This window comes from Balaenoptera borealis, assembly GCF_965194805.1.
Source record: "Balaenoptera borealis genome assembly, chromosome: X".
Lineage (NCBI taxonomy): Eukaryota > Metazoa > Chordata > Mammalia > Artiodactyla > Balaenopteridae > Balaenoptera > Balaenoptera borealis.
The window spans coordinates 58,700,559-58,721,884 of record NC_138881.1 but is presented as its reverse complement, the minus strand read 5'-3'; the positions used below and the strand labels follow the sequence as shown (position 1 = coordinate 58,721,884).

The window sequence follows — 21,326 nt, the reverse complement described above, 5'->3', positions numbered from 1 at the left end:
CCTCAACATAGTAAAGGCTATGTTATGACAAACCCACAGCCAACATCGTCCTCAATGGTGAAAAACTGAAACCATTTCCATTAAGATCAGGAACAAGACAAGGTTGCCCACTCTCATCACTATTATTCAAGATAGTTCTGGAACTTTTAGCCACAGCAATCAGAATAAAAATAAATAAAAGGAATCCAAATCAGAAAAGAAGTAAAGCTGTCACTGTTTGCACATGACATGATACTATACATAGAGAATCCTAAAGAGGCTACCAGTAAACTACTAGAGCTAATCAATGAATTTGGTAAAGCAGCAGGATACAAAATTAATGCACAGAAATCTCTTGCATTCCTATACACTAATGATGAAAAATCTGAAAGTGAAATTAAGAAAACTCTCCCATTTACCATTGCAACAAAAGGAATAAAATACCTAGGAATAAACCTACCTAAGGAGACAAAAGACCTGTATGCAGAAAATTATAAGACACTGATGAAAGAAATTAAAGATGATACAAATAGATGGAGAGATATACCCTGTGCTTGGATTAGAAGAATCAACATTGTGAAAATGACTCTACTACCCAAAGCAATCTACAGATTCAATGCAATCCCTATCAAACTACCAATGGGATTTTTCACAGAACTAGAACAAAAAATTTCGCAATCTGTATGGAACCACAAAAGACCCCAAATAGCCAAAGCAATCTTGAGAAGGAAAAATTGAGCTGGAGGAATCAGGCTCCCTGACTTCAGACTATATTACAAAGCTACAGTAATCGAGACAGTATGGTACTGGCACAAAAACAGAAATGTAGATCACTGGAACAGGATAGAAAGCCCAGAAATAAACCCACACACATATGGTCACCTTATCTTTGATAAAGGAGGCAAGAATATACAATGGAGAAAAGACAGCCTCTTCAATAAGTGGTGCTTGGAAAACTGGACAGCTACATGTAAAAGAATGAAATTAGAACACTCCCTAACACCATACACAAAAATAAACTCAAAATGGATTAAAGACCTAAATGTAAGGCCAGACACCATCAAACTCTTAGAGGAAAACATAGGCAGAACACTCTATGAGATAAATCACAGCAAGATCCTTTTTGACCCACCTCCTAGAGAAATGGAAATAAAAACACAAATAAACAAATGGGACCTAATGAAACTTAAAAGCTTTTGCACAGCAAAGGAAACCATAAACAAGACCAAAAGACAACCCTCAGAATGGTAGAAAATATTTGCAAATGAAGCAACTGACAAAGGATTAATCTCCAAAACATACAACCAACTCATGCAGGTCAGTATCAAAAAAACAACCCAATCCAAAAATAGGCAGAAGACCTAAATAGACATTTGTCCAAAGAAGATATACAGATTTCCAACAAACACATGAAAGAATGCTCACCATCATTAATCATTAGAGAAATGCAAATCAAAACTAAAATGAGGAGGGAGATGCAAGAGGGAAGAGATATGGGAACATATGTATATGTATAACTGATTCACTTTGTTATAAAGCAGAAACTAACACACCATTGTAAAGCAATTATACTCCAATAAAGATGTTAAAAAAAACAAAAAACAAAAAAAACTACAATGAGATATCATGTCACACCGGTCAGAATGGCCATTATCAAAAAATCTACAAACAATAAATGCTGGAGATGGTGTGGGGAAAAGAGAACCCTCTTGCACTGTTGGTGGGAATGTAAATTGATACAGCCACTATGGAGAACAGTATGGAGGTTCCTTAAAAAACTAAAAATAGAACTACCATATGACCCAGCGATCCCACTACTGGGCATATACCCTGAGAAAACCGTAATTCAAAAAGAGTCATGTACCACAATGTTCATTGCAGCTGTATTTACAATATCCAGGACATGGAAGCAACCTGTCCATCAACAGATGAATGGATAAAGAAGATGTGGCACATATATACAATGTAATATTACTTAGCCATAAAAAGAAACGAAATTGAGTTATTTGTAGTGAGGTGGATGGACCTAGAGTCTGTCATACAGAGTGAAGTTAGTCAGAAAGAGAAACAGAAATACCATATGCTAACACATATATATGGAATCTAAGGAAAAAATAAAAAAGAAAAGAAAAAGGTCATGAAGAACCTAAGGGCAAGACAGGAATAAAGACACAGACCTACTAGAGAATGGACTTGAGGATATGGGGAGGGGGAAGGGTAAGCTTGGACAAAGTGAAAGAGTGGCATGGACATATATACACTACCAAACAAAATACATAGCTAGTGGGAAGTAGCCACATAGCACAGGGAGATCAGCTTTGTGCTTTGTGACCACCTAGAGGGGTGGGATAGGGAGGGTGGGAGGGAGGGAGGGAGACGCAAGAGGGAAGAGATATGGGAACATATGTATATGTATAACTGATTCACTTTGTTATAAAGCAGAATCTAACACACCATTGTAAAGCAATTATACTCCAATAAAGATGTTAAAAAAAAAACAGATGCAGACCTACTAGAGAATGGACTTGAGGACACGGGGAGTGGGAAGGGTAAGCTGGGACGAAGTGAGAGAGTGGCATGGACATATATACACTACCAAATGTAAAACAGATAGCTAGTGGGAAGCAGCCGCATAGCACAGGGAGATCAGCTCTATGCTTTGTGACCACCTAGAGGGGTGGTATAGGGAGGATGGGAGGGAGGGAGATGCAATAGGGAAGAGATATGAAGATATATGTATATGTTTAACTGATTCACTTTGTTATAAACAGAAAGTAACACACCACTGTAAAGCAATTATACTCCAATAAAGATGTTAAAAATTTTTTTTAATTTAAAAAATAAAAAGGTTTTTTTCCTCTGTGTTTCATTTTGGAATGTTTTGTATTGCTATGACTTGAAATTCATTAATTTTTGTTCTGCAGTGTCTGATCTTCTGTTAATCCCATCTGCTATAAGCTGAATATTTGTGTCCCCCGACCCCAAATTCATACACTGAAAGTCTAACCACCAAAGTGATGATATTAGGAGGTGGGGTCTTTGGAGGTGATTACATCATGAGGGCAGAGTCCTGATGATTGGGATTAGTGCCCTTATATGGGATGCCTGAGAGAGAACTCCCTCACCCCTTTTGCCATTTAAGATTCCAGTGAGGAAGGAGCCATTTATGAGGAAGTGGGCTCTTACCGGACACTGAATATGCTGGTGCTATGATTTTGGACCTTCCAGCCTCCAGAACTGTGAGAAATAAATGTTTGTTGTTTATAAGCCACCCAGTTTATGCTATTTTTGTTATAGCAGCCCGAATGGACTGACACCATCTCGTATAGTTTTCACCGCAGATTTTGCAGTTTTTATTTCTGGAAGTTTGATTTCGATCCTTTTTATGTCTTCCGTGTCTCTGATTAGCTTTTTTTTTTTTTTTTAATACATGTGCCCTAGAATATCTTTTTTTTTTTAAATTTCTTATTTATTTATTTATTTATTTATTTTTGCTGTGTTGGGTCTTTGTTTCTGTGCGAGGGCTTTCTCTAGTTGTGGCAAGCGGGGTCCTCTCCTCATCGCGGTGCACGGGCCTCTCACTATTGCGGCCTCTCTTGCTGTGGAGCACAGGCTCCAGACGCGCAGGCTCAGTAATTGTGGCTCACGGGCCCAGTTGCTCCGTGGCATGTGGGATCTTCCCAGACCAGGGCTCGAACCCGTGTCCCTTGCATTGGCAGGCAGATTCTCAACCGCTGTGCCACCAGGGAATCCCTGATTAGCTTTTTGAGCATATGAAATATAATTTTCCTCTTTTAATGTCCTTCTCTGCTAATTCTTGTATCTGTGTCACTTCTGGATCAGTTTCAGTTGGTTATCTCCCCAGTATGGATCATGTTTTCCTGCCTCTTTCCAGGCCTCATCGTCTTTCATTGGATGCCAAGTGTTGTGAATTTTATGTTGTTGGGTGCTAGATATTTATATAATAGTATAAATCTTCTTGAGCTTTATTACGGGAAGCAGGCAAGTTATAGGCATACCTCAGAGATACTGTAGGTTAGTTCCAGACCACCACAATAAAGCAAGTATCACAATAACGTGAGTCACACGAATTTTTTTTCCCAGTGCATATGAAAGTACGTTTATAATGTAGTCTATTAAGTGTGTAATAGCATTATGTCTAAAAAACAATATAAGTACCTTAATTAAAAATATTTTATTGCTAAAAAATGCTAACCATTGTCTGAGCCTCCAGCAACTCATCATAATCTTTTTGCTGGTGGAGTGTCTTGCCTTGATTTTGATGGCTTCGGACTGATCAGGGAGGTTGTTGCTGAAGGTTGGGGTGGCTGTGGCATTTTCTTAAAATAAGATGAGAAAGAAGTTTGTCCCATCAATTAAATCTTCCTTTCACGAACGATTTGTCTTTGGCATGCAATGCTATTTTGATAGCATTTTACCCACAGTAAAACTTCTTTCAAATTTGGAGTCAATCCTCTCAAACCCTACTGCTACTTTATCAACTAAGTTTAATATTCTAAGTCTTTTGTTGTCATTTCAACAGTCTTCACAGCATCTTCACCAGGAGTAGATTCCATCTCCAGAAACCACTTTCTTTGCTCATCTATAAGAAGCAACTCTTCATTCATTAAAGTTTTATCATGAGGTTGCAGCAGTTCAGTTCCATCTTTAGGTTCTGCTTCCAATTCTAGTTCTCTTGCTCTTTCTACCACAGCTGCAGTTACTTCCTCCACTGAAGTCTTGAACCCCTCAAAGTCATCCACGAGGGTTGGAGTCAACTCCTTCCAAACTCCTATTAATGTTGATATTTTGACCTTTCCCCATGAATCACAGATGTTTATAATGGCATCTAGAATGGCGAATCCTTTCCAGAAGATTTTCAATTTACTTTGCCTGGATCCATCAGAGGAATCATTATCATGGCAGATATAGTGTTATGAAATATATTTGTTAAATAATAAAACTCAAAAGTTGAAATTGCTCCTTGATCCATAGGCTGCAGAATGGATGTTGTGTTAGTAAGCATGAAAACATTAATTGTATTGTACATCTCCATCAGAGTTCCCGGGTGACCAAGTGCATTGTCAAAGTAATATTTTGAAAGGAATCTTTTTTCCTGAGCAGTAGTCCTCAACAGTGGGCTTAAAATATTCAGTAGACCATGTTGTGAACAGATGTGCTCTCATCCAGGCTTTGTTGTTCCATTTACAGAGCACAGAAGAGTAGATTTAGCATAATTCTTAAGGGCCCTAGGATTTTAGGAGTGGTTAATGAGCATTGGCTTCAACTGAAGGTCACCAGCTACATTAGTCTCTAAGAAGAGAGTTAGCCTGGCCTTGGAAGCTTTGAAACCAAGCATTGACTTCTTTCTAGCTATGAAAGTCCTAGATGGCATCCTCTTCCATTAGAAGGCTGTTTTGCCTACAGTGAAAATCTGTTTAGTGTAGCTACCTTCATTGATTATCTTAGCTAGATCTTGTGGATAACTTGCTGTAGCTGTTACATTAGCACTTGCTGCTTCACCTTGCACTTTTATGTTAAGGAGTCAGCTTCTTTCCTTAAACCTCATGAACTAATCTCTGCTAGCTTTAAACTTTTGTTCTGTATCTTCCTCACCTCTCTCAACCTTCATACAATTGAAGAGAGATAGGGCCTTGCTCTGGATTAGGCTTTGGCTTAAGGGAATGTTTTGGCTGGTTTGATCTTCTATCCAGACCACTAAAACTTTCTGTATCGGTAATAAGGCTGTTTCACTATCTTATCATTCATGTGTTCACTGGAGTTGCACTTCTAATTTCCTTCAAGAATTTTTCCTTTGCATTCAGAACTTGGCTAACTGGTACAAGAGGCCTAGCTTTCAGCTTATCTTGGCTTTCAGCATGCCTTCCTCACTAAGCTTAATTATTTCTAGCTATTGATTTAAAGTGAGAGGCATACGACTCTTCATGTGAACACTTAGAGGCCTTTGTAGGGTTATTAATTGGCTAATTTCAATACTGTTGGGTCTCAGGGAATAGGGAGGCCTGAGGAAAGGGAGAGAGATGGGGGGCTGCCCAGTTGGTGGAGCAGTCAGAACACAGACAGCATTTAAGTTCGCCATCTTACATGGACACAGTTCATGGCATCCCAGAACAATTACAATAGTAACATCAAAAATCACTGAGCACAGATCACCATAACAAATATAATGATAATAATAAAATTTGAAATATTGCAAGAATGACCAAAATGTGACACAGAAACACAAAGTAAATGCTATTGGAAAAATGGCACTGATAGAGTTGCTTGACGCAGGATTACCTCAAACCTTCAGTATGTAAAAAACACAGTATCTGCGAAGTGCAATAAAGTGCAGTAAAATGAAGTATTCCTGTACTTGGAAACAATTTGATCCTGCAGTTAGTAGTACTCCTGACTCTTGCTCAGTATGAAACATTTCCTCATGTGCTTTGTAATTTGGGATTGTTAGTTTATCTTTAGTGTTAATCTTTTAGAATCCTGTACAACCTGGATTGAGGACATGGCCCTATATCTATTTTTTTTTTGATGTGGACCATTTTTAAAGTCTTTATCGAATTTGTTACAATATTGTTTCTGTTTTATGTTTTGGTTTTTTGACCCCGAGACATGTGGGATCTTAGCTCCCCAACAACGGATTGAACCCACACCCCCTGCATTGGAAGGCAAAGTCTTAACCACTGGACCACCAGGGAAGTCCATGGCCCTACATCTATTTGCTTTAGCAAGATGTCTAAGAGATATCACTCTTTTGGCTACTTTTTTTTTGATTTTTCAGCTTTACAGTTCTTGGACAACATGAGTAGTATAAATTTTTTTAATAAATTTATTTATTTATTTTTGGCTGTGTTGGGTCTTCGTTGCTGCTCGCGGGCTTTCTCTAGTTGCGGCGAGCAGGGGCTACTCTTCCTTGTGGTGCGCAGGCTTCTCATTGTGGTGGCTTCTCTTGCTGTGGAGCATGGGCTCTAGGCACGCGGGCTTCAGTAGCTGTGGCACGCAGGCTCCGTAGTTGTGGCTCGCAGGCTCTAGAGCGCAGGCTTAGTAGTTGTGGCACACGGGCTTAGTTGCTCTGTGGCATGTGGGATCTTCCCAGACCAGGGCTCAAACCTGTGTCCCCTGCATTGGCAGGCGGATTCTTAACCACTGCGCCACCAGGGAAGTCCGAGTAGTATAAATTTGAACTCCATATCTATGTGAAGGTAGAGCCTGTTAAAAAATCCTCCAGACTCTCCCCGCCACACCTGCCAATCATCCAGAGAAACATTTCTTTTTGGCCTCATTCAGAGATTTGGCAGAAGACAGACAAACTTCCTATACCATTAGATAAAAGGGAAAAAAAAAAACCCAGGATACTCACCATTCCCATACAGTCCACTTCTCCATGTTTTGATGACTCACTACAATCTTTCTGCTTTTGTTTACTTTTCAGAGTCCTCAGGTTGTTGCTTTGTAGATCTTGTTCAGGGCTTTTAGTTGTAATTAGTGGAAGATATAGACTGTAGTTGTCATGCTCCATCTTGGCCGGAACTGGAACAAATAGTAATATATATATATATATTTTAATTTTTAACATTTTTATTGGAGTATAATTGCTTTACAATGGTGTCTTAGTTTCTGATTTATAACAAAGTGAATCAGTTATACATACACATATGTCCCCATATCTCTTCCCTCTTGCGTCTCCCTCCCTCCCACCCTCCCTATCCCACCCCTCTAGGTGGTCACAAAGCACCGAGCTGATCTCCCTGTGCTATGCGGCTGCTTCCCACTAGCTATCTATTTTACATTTGGTAGTGTATATATGTCCATGCCACTCTCTCACTTTGTGCCAGCTTACCTTTCCCCCTCCCCATATCCTCAAGTCCATTCTCTAGTAGGTCTGCGTCTCTATTCCCGTCTTGCCCCTAGGTTCTTCATGAACATTTTTTTTTCTAAGATTCCATAGATATGTGTTAGTATACGATATTTGTTTTTCTCTTTCTGACTTACTTCACTCTGTATGACAGACTCTATGTCCATCCACCTCACTACGAATAACTCAATTTCGTTTCTTTTTATGGCTGAGTAATATTCCATTGTATATATGTGCCACATCCTCTTTATCCATTCATCTCTTGATGGACACTTAGGCTGCTTCCATCTCCTGGTTATTGTAAATACAGCTGCAATGAACATTGTGGTACATGACTCTTTTTTTTTTTTTAATGTCTGAAACATTTATATTAACATATTTCCATACAAATAACCCAATGAAAGTTTAGTATTAGTTGTTTTGTTTGTTTGTTTTTTTATACTGCAGGTTCTTATTAGGCATCAATTTTATACACATCAGTGTACACATGTCAACCCCAGTCGCCCAATTCAGCACACCACCCTCCCCACCCCACCACAGTTTTCCCCCCTTGGTGTCCATATGTCCGTTCTCTACATCTGTGTCTCAACCTCTGCCCTGCAAACTGGCTCATCTGTACCATTTTTCTAGGTTCCACATACATGCGTTAATATACGATATTTGTTTTTCTCTTTCTGACATACTTCACTCTGTATGACAGTCTCTAGATCCATCCACGTCTCAACAAATGACTCAATTTCGTTCCTTTTTATGGCTGAGTAATATTCCATTGTATATATGTACCACAACTTCTTTATCCATTCATCTGTCGATGGGCATTTAGGTTGCTTCCATGACCTGGCTATTGTAAATAGTGCTGCAATGAACATTCGGGTGCATGTGTCTTTTTGAATTACGGTTTTCTCTGGGTATATGCCCAGTAGTGGGATTGCTGGGTCATATGGTAATTCTATTTTTAGTTTTTTAAGGAACCTCCATATTGTTCTCCATAGTGGCTGTATCAATTTACATTCCCAGCAACAGTGCAAGAGGGTTCCCTTTTCTCCACACCCTCTCCAGCATTTGTTGTTTGTAGATTTTCTGATGATGCCCATTCTAACTGGTGTGAGGTGATACCTCATTGTAGTTTTGATTTGCATTTCTCTAATAATTAGTGCTGTTGAGCATCTTTTCATGTGCTTCATGGCCGTCTGTATGTCTTCTTTGGAGAAATGTCTGTTTAGGTCTTCTGCCCATTTTTGGATTGGGTTGTTTGTTTCTTTAATATTGAGCTGAATGAGCTGTTTATATATTTTGGAGATTAATCCTTTGTCCATTGATTCGTTTGCAAGTATTTTCTCCCATTCTGAGGGTTGTCTTTTCGTCTTGTTTATGGTTTCCTTTGCTGTGCAAAAGCTTTGAAGTTTCATTAGGTCCCATTTGTTTATTTTTGTTTTTATTTCCATTACTCTAGGAGGTGGATCAAAAAAGATCTTGCTGTGATTTATGTCAAAGAGTGTTCTTCCTATGTTTTCCTCTAAGAGTTTTATAGTGTCCGGTCTTACATTTAGGTCTCGAATCCATTTTGAGTTTATTTTTGTGTATGGTGTTAGGGAGTGTTCTAATTTCATTCTTTTACATGTAGCTGTCCAGTTTTCCCAGCACCACTTATTGAAGAGACTGTCTTTTCTCCATTGTATATCTTTGCCTCCTTTGTCATAGATTAGTTGACCATAGGTGCGTGGGTTTATCTCTGGGCTTTCTATCTTGTTCCATTGATCTATGTTTCTGTTTTTGTGCCAGTACCATATTGCCTTGATTACTGTAGCTTTGTAGTATAGTCTGAAGTCAGGGAGTCTGATTCCTCCAGCTCCGTTTTTTTCCCTCAAGACTGCTTTGGCTATTCGGGGTCTTTTGTGTCTCCATACAAATTTTAAGATGATTTGTTCTAGTTCCGTAAAAAATGCCATTGGTAATTTGATAGGGATTGCATCGAACCTGTAGATTGCTTTGGGTAGTATAGTCATTTTCACAATGTTGATTCTTCCAATCCAAGAACATGGTATATCTCTCCATCTGTTGGTATCATCTTTAATTTATTTCATCAGTGTCTTATAGTTTTCTGCGTACAGGTCTTTTGTCTCCCTAGGTACGTTTATTCCTAGGTATTTTATTCTTTTTGTTGCAGTGGTAAATGGGAGTGTTTCCATAATTTCTCTTTCAGATTTTTCATCATTAGTGTATAGGAATGCAAGAGATTTCTGTGCATTAATTTTGTATCCTGCAACTTTACCATATTCATTAATTAGCTCTAGCAGTTTTCTGGTGGCAGTTTTAGGATTCTCTATGTATAGTATCATGTCATCCGCAGACAGTGACAGTTTTACTTCTTCTTTTCCAATTTGTATTCCTTTTATTTCTTTTTCTTCTCTGATTGCCGTGGCTAGGACTTCCAGAACTATGTTGAATAATAGTGGTGAGAGTGGACATCCTTGTCTCATTCCTGATCTTAGAGGAAATGCTTTGAGTTTTTCACCATTGAGAATGATGTTTGCTGTGGGTTTGTCATATATGGCCTTTATTATGTTGAGGTAGGTTCCCTCTATGCCCACTTTCTGGAGAGTTTTTATCAGAAATGGGTGTTGAATTTTGTCAAAAGCTTTTTCTGCATCTATTGAGATGATCATATGGTTTTTATTCTTCAATTTGTTAATATGGTGTATCACATTGATTGATTTGCGTATATTGAAGAATCCTTGCATCCCTGGGATAAATCCCACTTGATCATGGTGTATGATCCTTTTAATGTGTTGTTGGATTCTGTTTGCTAGTATTTTGTTGAGGATTTTTGCATCTATATTCATCAGTGATATTGGTCTGTAATTTTCTTTTTTTGTAGTGTCTTTGTCTGGTTTTGGTATCAGGGTGATGGTGGCCTCATAGAACGAGTTTGGGAGTGTTCCTTCCTCTGCAATTTTTTGGAAGAGTTTGAGAAGGATAGGTGTTAGCTCTTCTGTAAATGTTTGATAGAATTCACCTGTGAAGCCATCTGGTCCTGGACTTTTGTTTGTTGGAAGATTTTTAATCACAGTTTCAATTTCATTACTTGTGATTGGTCTGTTCATATTTTCTGTTTCTTCCTGGTTCAGTCTTGGAAGGTTATACCTTTCTAAGAATTTGTCCGTTCCGTCCAGGTTGTCCATTTTATTGGCATAAAGTTGCTTGTAGTAGTCTCTTAGGATGCTTTGTATTTCTGCAGTGTCTGTTGTAACTTCTCCTTTTTCATTTCTGATTTTATTGATTTGAGTCCTCTCCCTCTTTTTCTTGATGAGTCTGGCTAATGGCTTATCAATTTTGTTTATCTTCTCAAAGAACCAGCTTTTAGTTTTGTTGATCTTTGCTATTGTTTTCTTTGTTTCTATTTCATTTATTTCCGCTCTGATCTTTATGATTTCTTTCCTTCTGCTAACTTTGGGTTTTGTTTGTTCTTCTTTCTCTAGTTTCTTTAGGTGTAAGGTTAGATTGTTTACTTGAGATTTTTCTTGTTTCTTGAGGTAGGCTTGTTTAGCTATAAACTTCCCTCTTAGAACTGCATTTGCTGCATCCCATAGGTTTTGGGTCATCGTGTTTTCATTGTCATTTGTCTCTAGGTATTTTTTGATTTCCTCTTTGATTTCTTCAGGGATCTCTTGCTTATTTAGTAACGTATTGTTTAGCCTCCATGTGTTTGTCTTTTTTACGTTTTTTTCCCTGTAATTGATTTCTAACCTCATAGCGTTGTGTTCAGAAAAGATGCTTGATATGATTTCAATTTTCTTAAATTTACTGAGGCTTGATTAGTGACCCAAGATGTGATCTATCCTGGAGAATGTTCCGTGCGCACTTGAGAAGAACGTGTAATCTGCTGTTTTTGGATGGAATGTCCTATAAATATCAATTAAATCTATCTGGTCTATTGTGTCATTTAAAGCTTCTGTTTCCTTATTTATTTTCATTTTGGATGATCTGTCCATTGGTGTAAGTGAGGTGTTAAAGTCCCCCACTATTACTGTGTTACTGTCGATTTCCTCTTTTATGGCTATTAGCAGTTGCCTTATGTATTGAGGTGCTCCTGTATTGGGTGCATATATATTTATAATTATATCTTCTTCTTCGATTGATCCCTTGATCATTATGTAGTGTCCTTCTTTGTCTCTTGTAACATTCTTTATTTTAAAGTCTATTTTATCTGATATGAGTATAGCTACTCCAGCTTTCTTTTGATTTTCATTTGCATGGAATATCTTTTTCCATCCCCTCACTTTCAGTCTGTATGTGTCCCTAGGTCTAAAGTGGGTCTCTTGTAGACAGCATATATATGGGTCTTGTTTTTGTATCCATTCAGCAAGCCTGTGTCTTTTGGTTGGAGCATTTAATCCATTCACGTTTAAGGTAATTATCGATATGTATGTTCCTATGACCATTTTCTTAATTGTTTTGGGTTTGTTTTTGTAGGTCCTTTTCTTCTCTTGTGTTTCCCTCTTAGAGAAGTTCCTTTAGCATTTGTTGTAGAGCTGGTTTGGTGGTGCTGAATTCTCTTAGCTTTTGCTTGTCTGTAAAGCTTTTGATTTCTCCATCAAATCTAAATGAGATCCTTGCCGGGTAGATTAATCTTGGTTGTAGGTTCTTCCCTTTCATCACTTTAAGTATATCATGCCACTCCCTTCTGGCTTGTAGAGTTTCTGCTGAGAAATCAGCTGTTAACCTTATGGGAGTTCCCTTGTATGTTATTTGTCGTTTTTCCCTTGCTGCTTTCAATAATTTTTCTTTGTCTTTAATTTTTGCCAGTTTGATTACTGTGTGTCTCGGCGTGCTTCTCCTTGGGTTTATCCTGTATGGGACTCTCTGCGCTTCCTGGACTTGGGTGGCTATTTCCTTTCGCATGTGAGGGAAGTTTTCGACTATAATCTCTTCAAATATTTTCTCTGGTCCTTTCTCTCTCTCTTCTCCTTCTGGGACCCCTATAATGCGAATGTTGTTGCGTTTAATGTTGTCCCAGAGGTCTCTTAGGCTGTCTTCATTTCTTTTCATTCTTTTTTCTTTAGTCTGTTCCGCAGCAGTGAATTCCACCATTGTGTCTTCCAGGTCACTTATCCGTTCTTCTGCCTCAGTTATTCTGCTATTGATTCCTTCTAGTGTAGTTTTCATTTCAGTTATTGTATTGGTCATCTCTGTTTGTTTCTTCTTTAATTCTTCTAGGTCTTTGTTAATCATTTCTTGCATCTTCTCAATCTTTGCCTCCATTCTTATTCCGAGGTCCTGGATCATCTTCACTATCATTATTCTGAATTCTTTTTCTGGAAGGTTGCCTATCTCCACTTCATTTAGTTGTTTTTCTGGGGTTTTTTCTTGTTCTTTCATCTGGTATATAGCCCTCTGCCTTTTCATCATGTCTGTCTTTCTGTAAATGTGGTTTTTGTTCCACAGGCTGCAGGATTGTAGTTTTTCTTGCTTCTGCTGTCTGCTCTCTGGTGGTTGAGGCTATCTAAGAGGCTTGATGGGAGGCTCTGGTGGTGGGTAGAGCTGACTGTTGCTGTGGCAGTCAGAGCTCAGTAAAACCTTAATCCACTTGACTGTTGATGGGTGGGGCCGGGTTCCCTCCCTGTTGCTGTGGCGGTCAGAGCTCAGTAAAACCTTAATCCACTTGACTGTTGATGGGTGGGGCTGGGTTCCCTCCCTGTTGGTTGTTTTGCCTGAGGCAACCCACCACTGGAGCCTACCCGTGCTCTTTGGTGGGGTTAATGGCAGACTCTGGGAGGGCTCACACCAAGGAGAACTTCCCAGAACCTCTGCTACCAGTGTCCTTATCTCCACGGTGAAACAGAGCCACCACCCGCCTCTGCAGGAGAGCCCCCAACACCAGCAGGTAGGTCTGGTTCAGTCTCCCCCAGGGTCACTGCTCCTTCCCCTGGGTCCCGATGCACACATTACTTTGTGTGTGCCCTCCAAGAGTGGGGTCTCTGTTTCCCCCAGTCCTGTCAAAGTCCTGCAATCAATTCCCACTAGCCTTCAGAGTCTGATTCTCTAGGAATTCCTCCTCCCGTTGCCGGACCCCCAGGTTGGGAAGCCTGACGTGGGGCTCAGAAGCTTCACTCCAGTGGGTGGACTTCTGTGGTGTAAGTGTTCGCCAGTCTGTGAGTCTCCCACCCAGCAGTTATGGGATTTGATTTTACTCTGATTGCGCCCCTCCTACCGTCTCACTGTGGCTTCTCCTCTGTCCTTGGACGTGGGGTATCCTCCTTGGTGAGTTCCAGTGTCTTCCTGTCGATGATTGTCCAGCAGCCAGTTGTGATTCTGGTGCTCTCGCAAGAGGGAGTGAGAGCACATCCTTCTACTCTGCCATCTTGGTTAATCCTCACATGACTGTTTTTGAATTACAGTTTTCTCAGGGTATATGCCCAGTAGTGGGATTGCTGGGTCGTATGGTAGTTCTATTTTTAGTTCTTTAAGGAACCTCCATCCTGTTCTCCATAGTGGCTGTATCAGTTTACATTCCCACCAACAGTGCAAGAGGGGTCCCTTTTCTCCACATCCTCTCCAGCGTTTATTGTTTGTAGATTTTGTGATGATGGCCATTCTGACCGGTGTGAGATGATATCTCATTGTAATTTTGATTTGCATTTCTCTAATGATTAATAATGTTGAGCATTCTTTCATGTGTGTGTTGGCACTCTGTGTATCTTCTTTGGAGAAACGTCATAGTAATATTTTTAAAAATTAGTTTTTGAGGGGAAATTAAAACTTGGCAGCCTTATGTTATTCCACAAAGTTGTTTTTGAAAATTTATCTGTACAATGAAATTGGAAAAGTCTTGGTTGCTTAGATAAGACACCAAAAGCACAAGAGAAAAAGGAAAATTAGATGATATCGGGCTTCATTAAAGTTAAAAATTTTGGGACTTCCCTGGTGGCACAGTGGTTAAGAATCTGCCTGCCAATGCAGGGGACATGGGTTTGAGCCCCTGTCTGGGAAGATCCCACATGCCACAGAGCAGCTAAGCCCATGCACCACAACTACTGAGCCTGTGCTCTAGAGCCTGCGAGACACAACTACTGAGCCTGTGTGCCACAACTACTGAAGCCCACGCATCTAGGGCCTGTGCTCCGCAACAGCAGAAGCCACCGCAATGAGAAGCCTGCGCACCACAACGAAGAGTAGCCCCCCGCTCGCTGCAACTAGAGAAAGCCTGCGCGCAGCAACGACGACCCAACACAGCCAAAAATAAATACATAAATAAATAAATAAATAAAGTTTAAAATTTTGCTTCAAATGAAACTATCAGGAAAGTAAAAACACAACCCATGGGGTCCTCCCAAAAGAATGGGAGAAAATAATTTCAAATTATGTATGATAAGTGTCTGGTATCCAGGATATATTTTTCTAAAAACCTCTTACTACTCAGTAGTAAGAAGACAACCCAATTAAAAATGAGCAAAGGATTTGAATAGGTATTTTTCCAAAGAAGTTATACCATAGGCCAATAATAAGAACATTGAAAGATGCTCAGTATCACTAATTATCAGGGAAATGCAAATTAGAAGCACAGTGAGGGACCACTTCACACTCACTAAAATGACTATAATTTTTTAAATGGACAAAAACAATTATTGGTGTGAATGTGGATTAATTAGAACATTTGTACACTGCTGGTAGGAATGTTAAATGGTACAACCACTTTGCAAGACAGTTTGGCAGTTCCTCTAAAAGTTAAACATAGAGATACCATATGACCCAGCAATTCCACTCCTAGGTGTATACTCAAGAGAACTGAAAACATGTGTCCACATAAAAACTCATGCATGGGGCTTCCCTGGTGGTGCAGTGGTTGAGAATCTGCCTGCTAATGCAGGGGACACGGGTTCGAGCCCTGGTCTGGGAATATCCCACATGCCGTGGAGCAACTAGGCCCATGAGCCACAACGACTGAGCCTGCGCGTTTGGAGCCTGTGCTCTGCAACAGGAGAGGCCACGATAGTGAGAGGCCCGTGCACTGCAATGAAGAGTGGCCCCCGCTTGCCGCAACTAGAGAAAGCCCTAGCATAGAAACGAAGACCCAACATAGCAATCAATCAATCAATAAATCTTAAAAAAAAAAAGGGAAATATGTATTTAAAAAAAAATGAAAACAAAAACAAAAAAAACTCGTGCATGAATCTTTATAGCACCACTATTTACAACAGCCAAAATATGGAAACAGCCCATATGTCCATCAGTTGATGGACAGATAAACAAAATGTGGTATATCCACACTAAAGAATATTATTTGGCCATAAAATGAATGTAGTGCCGATACATGTTATAACATTAATGAACCCTGAAAACATTATGCCAATTGAAGAAAACCAGCCACAAAAGAACACATTGTATCATTCCATTTACATGAAATGTCCCAAATAGGCAAATATATAGATACAGAAAGTAGAATAGTGTTTGCCTGGGTGTTGGGGTGAGGTGGCACTGGAGGGAATAGAGAATGACTATTAAAGGGTACAAGGTTTCTTTTTGTGGTGATGAAACTGTTCTAAAACTGATAAACAACTTTGTGTATATACTAAAACCCATTGAGTTGTGTACTTTATTTTTTTTTAAATATTTATTTATTTTTGGCTGCATTGGTTTTTTTATTTTAAATCACAACTCTTGAGTGCATGTCTTTATTTTGTTCCGATTTTAATTGGAGTGTTCTTACTTTTTAGAGACAATTTTTAGAGCAGTTTAAGTTCACAGCAAAATTAAGCAGAAGGTACAGAGATTTCCCATACACATCCTGCCCCTACTCATGCACAGCCTTCCTAGCTATCAAAGTCCCCACCAAAGTAGTGCGTTTGTTACAACTGATGAGCCTGCATTGACACGTCATTATCACCCAAAGTCCACTGTTTACATTAGAGTTCACTCTTAGTGTTGTATGTTCTAAGGGTTTGGAAAAATGTATAATGGCATGTATCCATCTATACTATCATACAGAGTAGTTTCACTGCCCTAGAACTCCTGTGTGCTCCACCTATTCATCCCTCCCTTTCCCCTAACCCTTGCCAACCACTGATCTTTTTACTGACTCTGTAGTTTTGCCTTTTCCGCAGTGTCATATAATTGGAATCCTATGGTATGTAGCCTTTTCAGAGTGGCTTCTTTCAGGTAGTAGTATGTATTTAAGATTCCTCCATGTCTTTTCATAGCTTGATAGCTCATTTCTTTGTAACTTTGAACAATATTCCGTTGTCTGGATGTTCAACAGTTTATTTATCTATTCACCTACTCAAGGACGTCTTGGTTGCTTCCAGGTTTTGGCAATTATGAATAAAATACCATCAGCTGTTTTCCTTGAAGCAACAGACCTATTTCTTTCATTTTTGTGAAAATGTCTGCCAAATACCCATGTTGGAATAACTGAGGTTTGTCTAAAAATGGTATTCTTTGACAAAAGTGGCTTGTTCAGCTTGCAGTTCAAATAATCACACAAGTGTTTTTTTCCTGGAAACAGCTACCACAGTACTTCAACATGCAGGAAAAATGCTTTATGCATACTTCTCATTTCATCATATTGGATATTAAAAAGACATGAACTGGTACAGCCACTTTGGAAGACAGTTTGGCAGTTTCTTACAAAACTAAACATACTTTTACTATGTAGTCCAGTAATTGCACTCCATGCTGTTTGCCCAAAGGAGTTGAAAACTTATGTACACACAAAACCTACACGTGGTTGTTTATAGCAGCTTTATTCATAATTGCATCGGGTCTTAGTTGCGGCATACAGGATCTTTCATTGCAGCACACTGGCTCTTTGTTGCAGCATGCGGGCTTCTCTCTAGTTATTGTGTGCGGGCTCAGTAGTTGCAGCACGCAGGCTCTCTAGTTGTGGCGCGCGGGCTCCAGAGCACATGGGCTCTGTAGTTGTAGCACCAGGGCCTAGATGCCCTGCAGCATGTGGGATCTTAGTTCCCCAGCCAGGGATTGAACCCATGTCCCCTACATTGGAAGGCGGATTCTAAACCACTGGACCACCAGGAAAGTCCCGAGTTGTGTACTTTATTATTATTATTTTTATTTATTTTTTTAAATGTCATGGGTATTTTTAAAATTTTATTTATTTATTTTGAGCTGCGTTGGGTCTTTGTTGCTGTGTGCAGGCTTTTCTCTAGTTGCAGTGAGCGGGGGCCACTCTTTGTTGCGGTGTGTGGACTTCTCGTTTCAGTGGCTTCTCTTGTTGCAGAGCACAGGTTCTGGGTGCATGGGCTTCAGTAGTTGTGGCTCGCTGGCTTAGTTGCTCCATGGCATGTGGGATCTTCCCGGACCAGGGCTCAAACCCTTGTCCACTGCATTGGCAGACGGATTCTTAACCACTGTGCCATCAGGGAAGCCCTCCGAGTTGTGTACTTTAAATGGGTGAATTGTATGGTATGTTTATTATATCTCATTAAAGCTGTTACCCCCCAAAAAAGTCTTGCAACAGATTCTTTTTTTACCTAAAATGATATTTGTAGCCTGAAAAATGGGTAAGATTTCTGAAGGAGAGAATGTAGGAAAAGGAGTAGTTTTATAGAAGCTGAACCTTAGGAAAGCCTCACAGTAAGGGGCTAGGAAGATAAGAAGAACACCTTAAAGTAGGTAAAATACCCAGTAGATTGGCAAAAACTTAGAAGTCCGATAATTCCAAGTGTTGACAAGGATGTGGAACACTGGGAATTCTCATCCACAGCTGATGTTAGTATAAAGTGGTGTACCACTTTGGAATTGCAAGCATGAGTCCTCCTGCTTTGTTCTATTTCAAGATTTTTTTGGCATCCCTTGCACTTTCATATGAATTTTGGGGTCAGCCTGTCAATTTCTACAAAGAAACCAGCTGGAAATTTGATTGCATTGAATCTGTAGATCAGTTGGGGGATTACTGCTATCTGAACAATATTAAGTTTTCCAATCAGGAATATGGGATGTGTTGTTATTTATTTAGGTCTTCTTTAGTTTCTTTCAATAATGTTTTGTAGTTTTCAGTATAGAAGTCTTGCCCTTATTTTTAAAATTTATTCCTATGTATTTTATTCTTTTTGATGCTATTATAAATGGAATTATTTTCTTAACTTCACTTTTGGATTGTTCATTGCTAATATGTGGAATATGTCTTGAGCCCAAGAGCTATTCCAACATGCCCATTAGGAAAGGTGGTAATGCAATAAGTTATAATTATAATGCAATCTTAGTTTATTCTTTGTACTGATATTATCTTTATTTGCAAATGCTTTTAATACCAGTAGTTACTTTTTCCCTAACTTTCCATTCTTCAGGCATCTCACCCATGAATCGCTATAATTTTTTGCATAGCTTGGAGCTAATGAGTACAATGTTCATGTAGAGGTTAATTGACATTGTAGAGAGAAAAATTCTATTCTGGGAACCTAGACTGCACTTTTAATCGTAGACTGCTGTTTAAAGATGTACACTGTCAGGCAAAAGTGGAAGCAGGTGCAACTAGCAAGGACTTGGAAAAACCATTTAATAGTAAATATGATAGGCGTATCCTATAGGAAAGACAATATGTTTTCTATTTCATTCAGCCATTGTTTGCAAAGGACCTTCGTTGTTATTAAAGTCTCAAAAGAAAACAAACCTAATTGATGTTTGGGGTTTTGCTTATCAAGACAAGAACATGGTCTTACATTCTCACAGTTTAAGTATTGACCTTGCCATTAAATGCTTGCCACTCAATAGAAATGTTTACATGTTCTTTTCCTTTTACTATTTCATTTAGATTGAATAAAATATCAGAAAATATCCTCAGGAATAGACTGGATGTTATGATTTGATTTGTTATAATTTTGATTTCCTTTGATCATGATACATCTTGCTGTGGTTGAATAAAACAGGCAATTACTTGAAAATTGTCTTTTACATTTCACAGTTTTAATATCATTGTGATTTCTTTGTTTAAAAATAGGAACATTTAACTGAAGCTGGGCTTTCCTTAAAGATGAAAATCCTCTTGAAGTATAAAACAGCTAATGAAGAATTTCTTGCAGGTAAGTAACATCTCTGTGTGTGAAGAGTACACAATTTTGAAATATTAACACCAATTTGTTGAATGTAAGATCTTTTGTAGTATACTGGCATAGGTATAATTTGATGGTGACTGAGAAGGAAATTGAGCACATAAGATTGTCAGTCAGGAAGAAAAGGAGAAGGAAGAGAGAATAGTAGCAAATTTAACAAGTAGTAAAAAAAGAGCTGAATAAAAGCTATCAGTTTTCCTTTAGTCTAGCAGAAAATTGCAGCTGCCCAACCTGCCCACCATGAAGAAAGATAACCTATTGATAGAAAAAGCCTTTGTAATGCTGTGCCTTTTATAATTACTTGTATAAATATTGCTATTTGTTTTTTAAAATTCTCAAGGGACTAGAATGTACACATCACAACATAAACATCCTGATACACAGCTGTGGGTCGTTTGGCAAGTGACTTAACTTTTCTGTGCTTCAGTTTCTTCATCTTTAAAAGAAATGTAATAGTAATGTCTACTTCACTGTGTTGTTTTGAGAATCCTATGAGAAAAAGTATGTAAAGCATTTAGTTCCATGCCTGGTACATAGTTAGTGTGCAATAAATATTACCTGTTATTGTAGTTACTACTATTGTTGTTATTACTACTATATAGATGAATTAAGTGAGGCATAATATCTCTATGCACACTGGCCCCTTAACAGTATTTCAATTATGTTTAGTCATAAAAATAATTTACTCTAAATTTTTTTAATGTATACATGCTTTATTTTTTTTTACTGCATAAAAATTTAATTGCATTATAGAGCTGCATTATTTTTACTATATAAAATTATGTTAGTATAATAACTGATTATCCAATAAATAATAACAATTTATAATAAGTAGGACAGTAATCAGATTTGGAAGTTGCTCTAAATTTAGTGCCAATTTAGTACTGCTGAAACTTCCTGTGACTTCTAGAATATTAGCCAATCACTAAGAGACCTCAGAAGCTGAAATATATAGAGGATTCTGCATCTCTAGGTAACAGTATCAGCTCAGATATACACAGGTTAAAATTTATTAGGAGCCAGAAAGACAACTCCTCTTTTTTTGCAGTACAGGAATAAACAAACCAACAAACCAATTAAAGGAATAGTCTTATTCAAGCTAATATAATATGGGAAGATCAGAGAGATTATTGGAGTCACCTAGTTTGAAGTTGATTAATTTTGGACTAGAATTCCCCATTACAGTTTTTTATCAAAATGTGGAAAAGAAACAGAGTTTAAAATGAAATTATACTTTATTTCCAGATTGTTTTTACTTAACTCAATCTAGATGCTCGTGATAGAGTTGCAGCATCAGATTACAAACTAGGAAACTTCATGAATTTAAGTTTTCTATAGTTTAAAATAATAAAATTATCTTTCACTTTGTATTAATAGTATATATGGGGACTTCCCTGGTGGCGCAGTGGTTA

General features: G+C 38.6%; 1 protein-coding gene across 1 annotated transcript in view; it reads left to right on the top strand.

Annotated features, from left to right (window-relative positions):
• The window catches only part of LOC309620325 (testis-expressed protein 11-like), a 190,795-nt gene that overhangs the window by 162,345 nt on the left and 7,124 nt on the right, over window positions 1-21,326 (top strand). Inside the window, exon 12 of the mRNA XM_082376471.1 lies at window positions 19,803-19,884. Coding sequence (XP_082232597.1) covers window positions 19,803-19,884 — 82 coding nt within the window. The remainder of the gene's footprint in view (window positions 1-19,802; window positions 19,885-21,326) is intronic.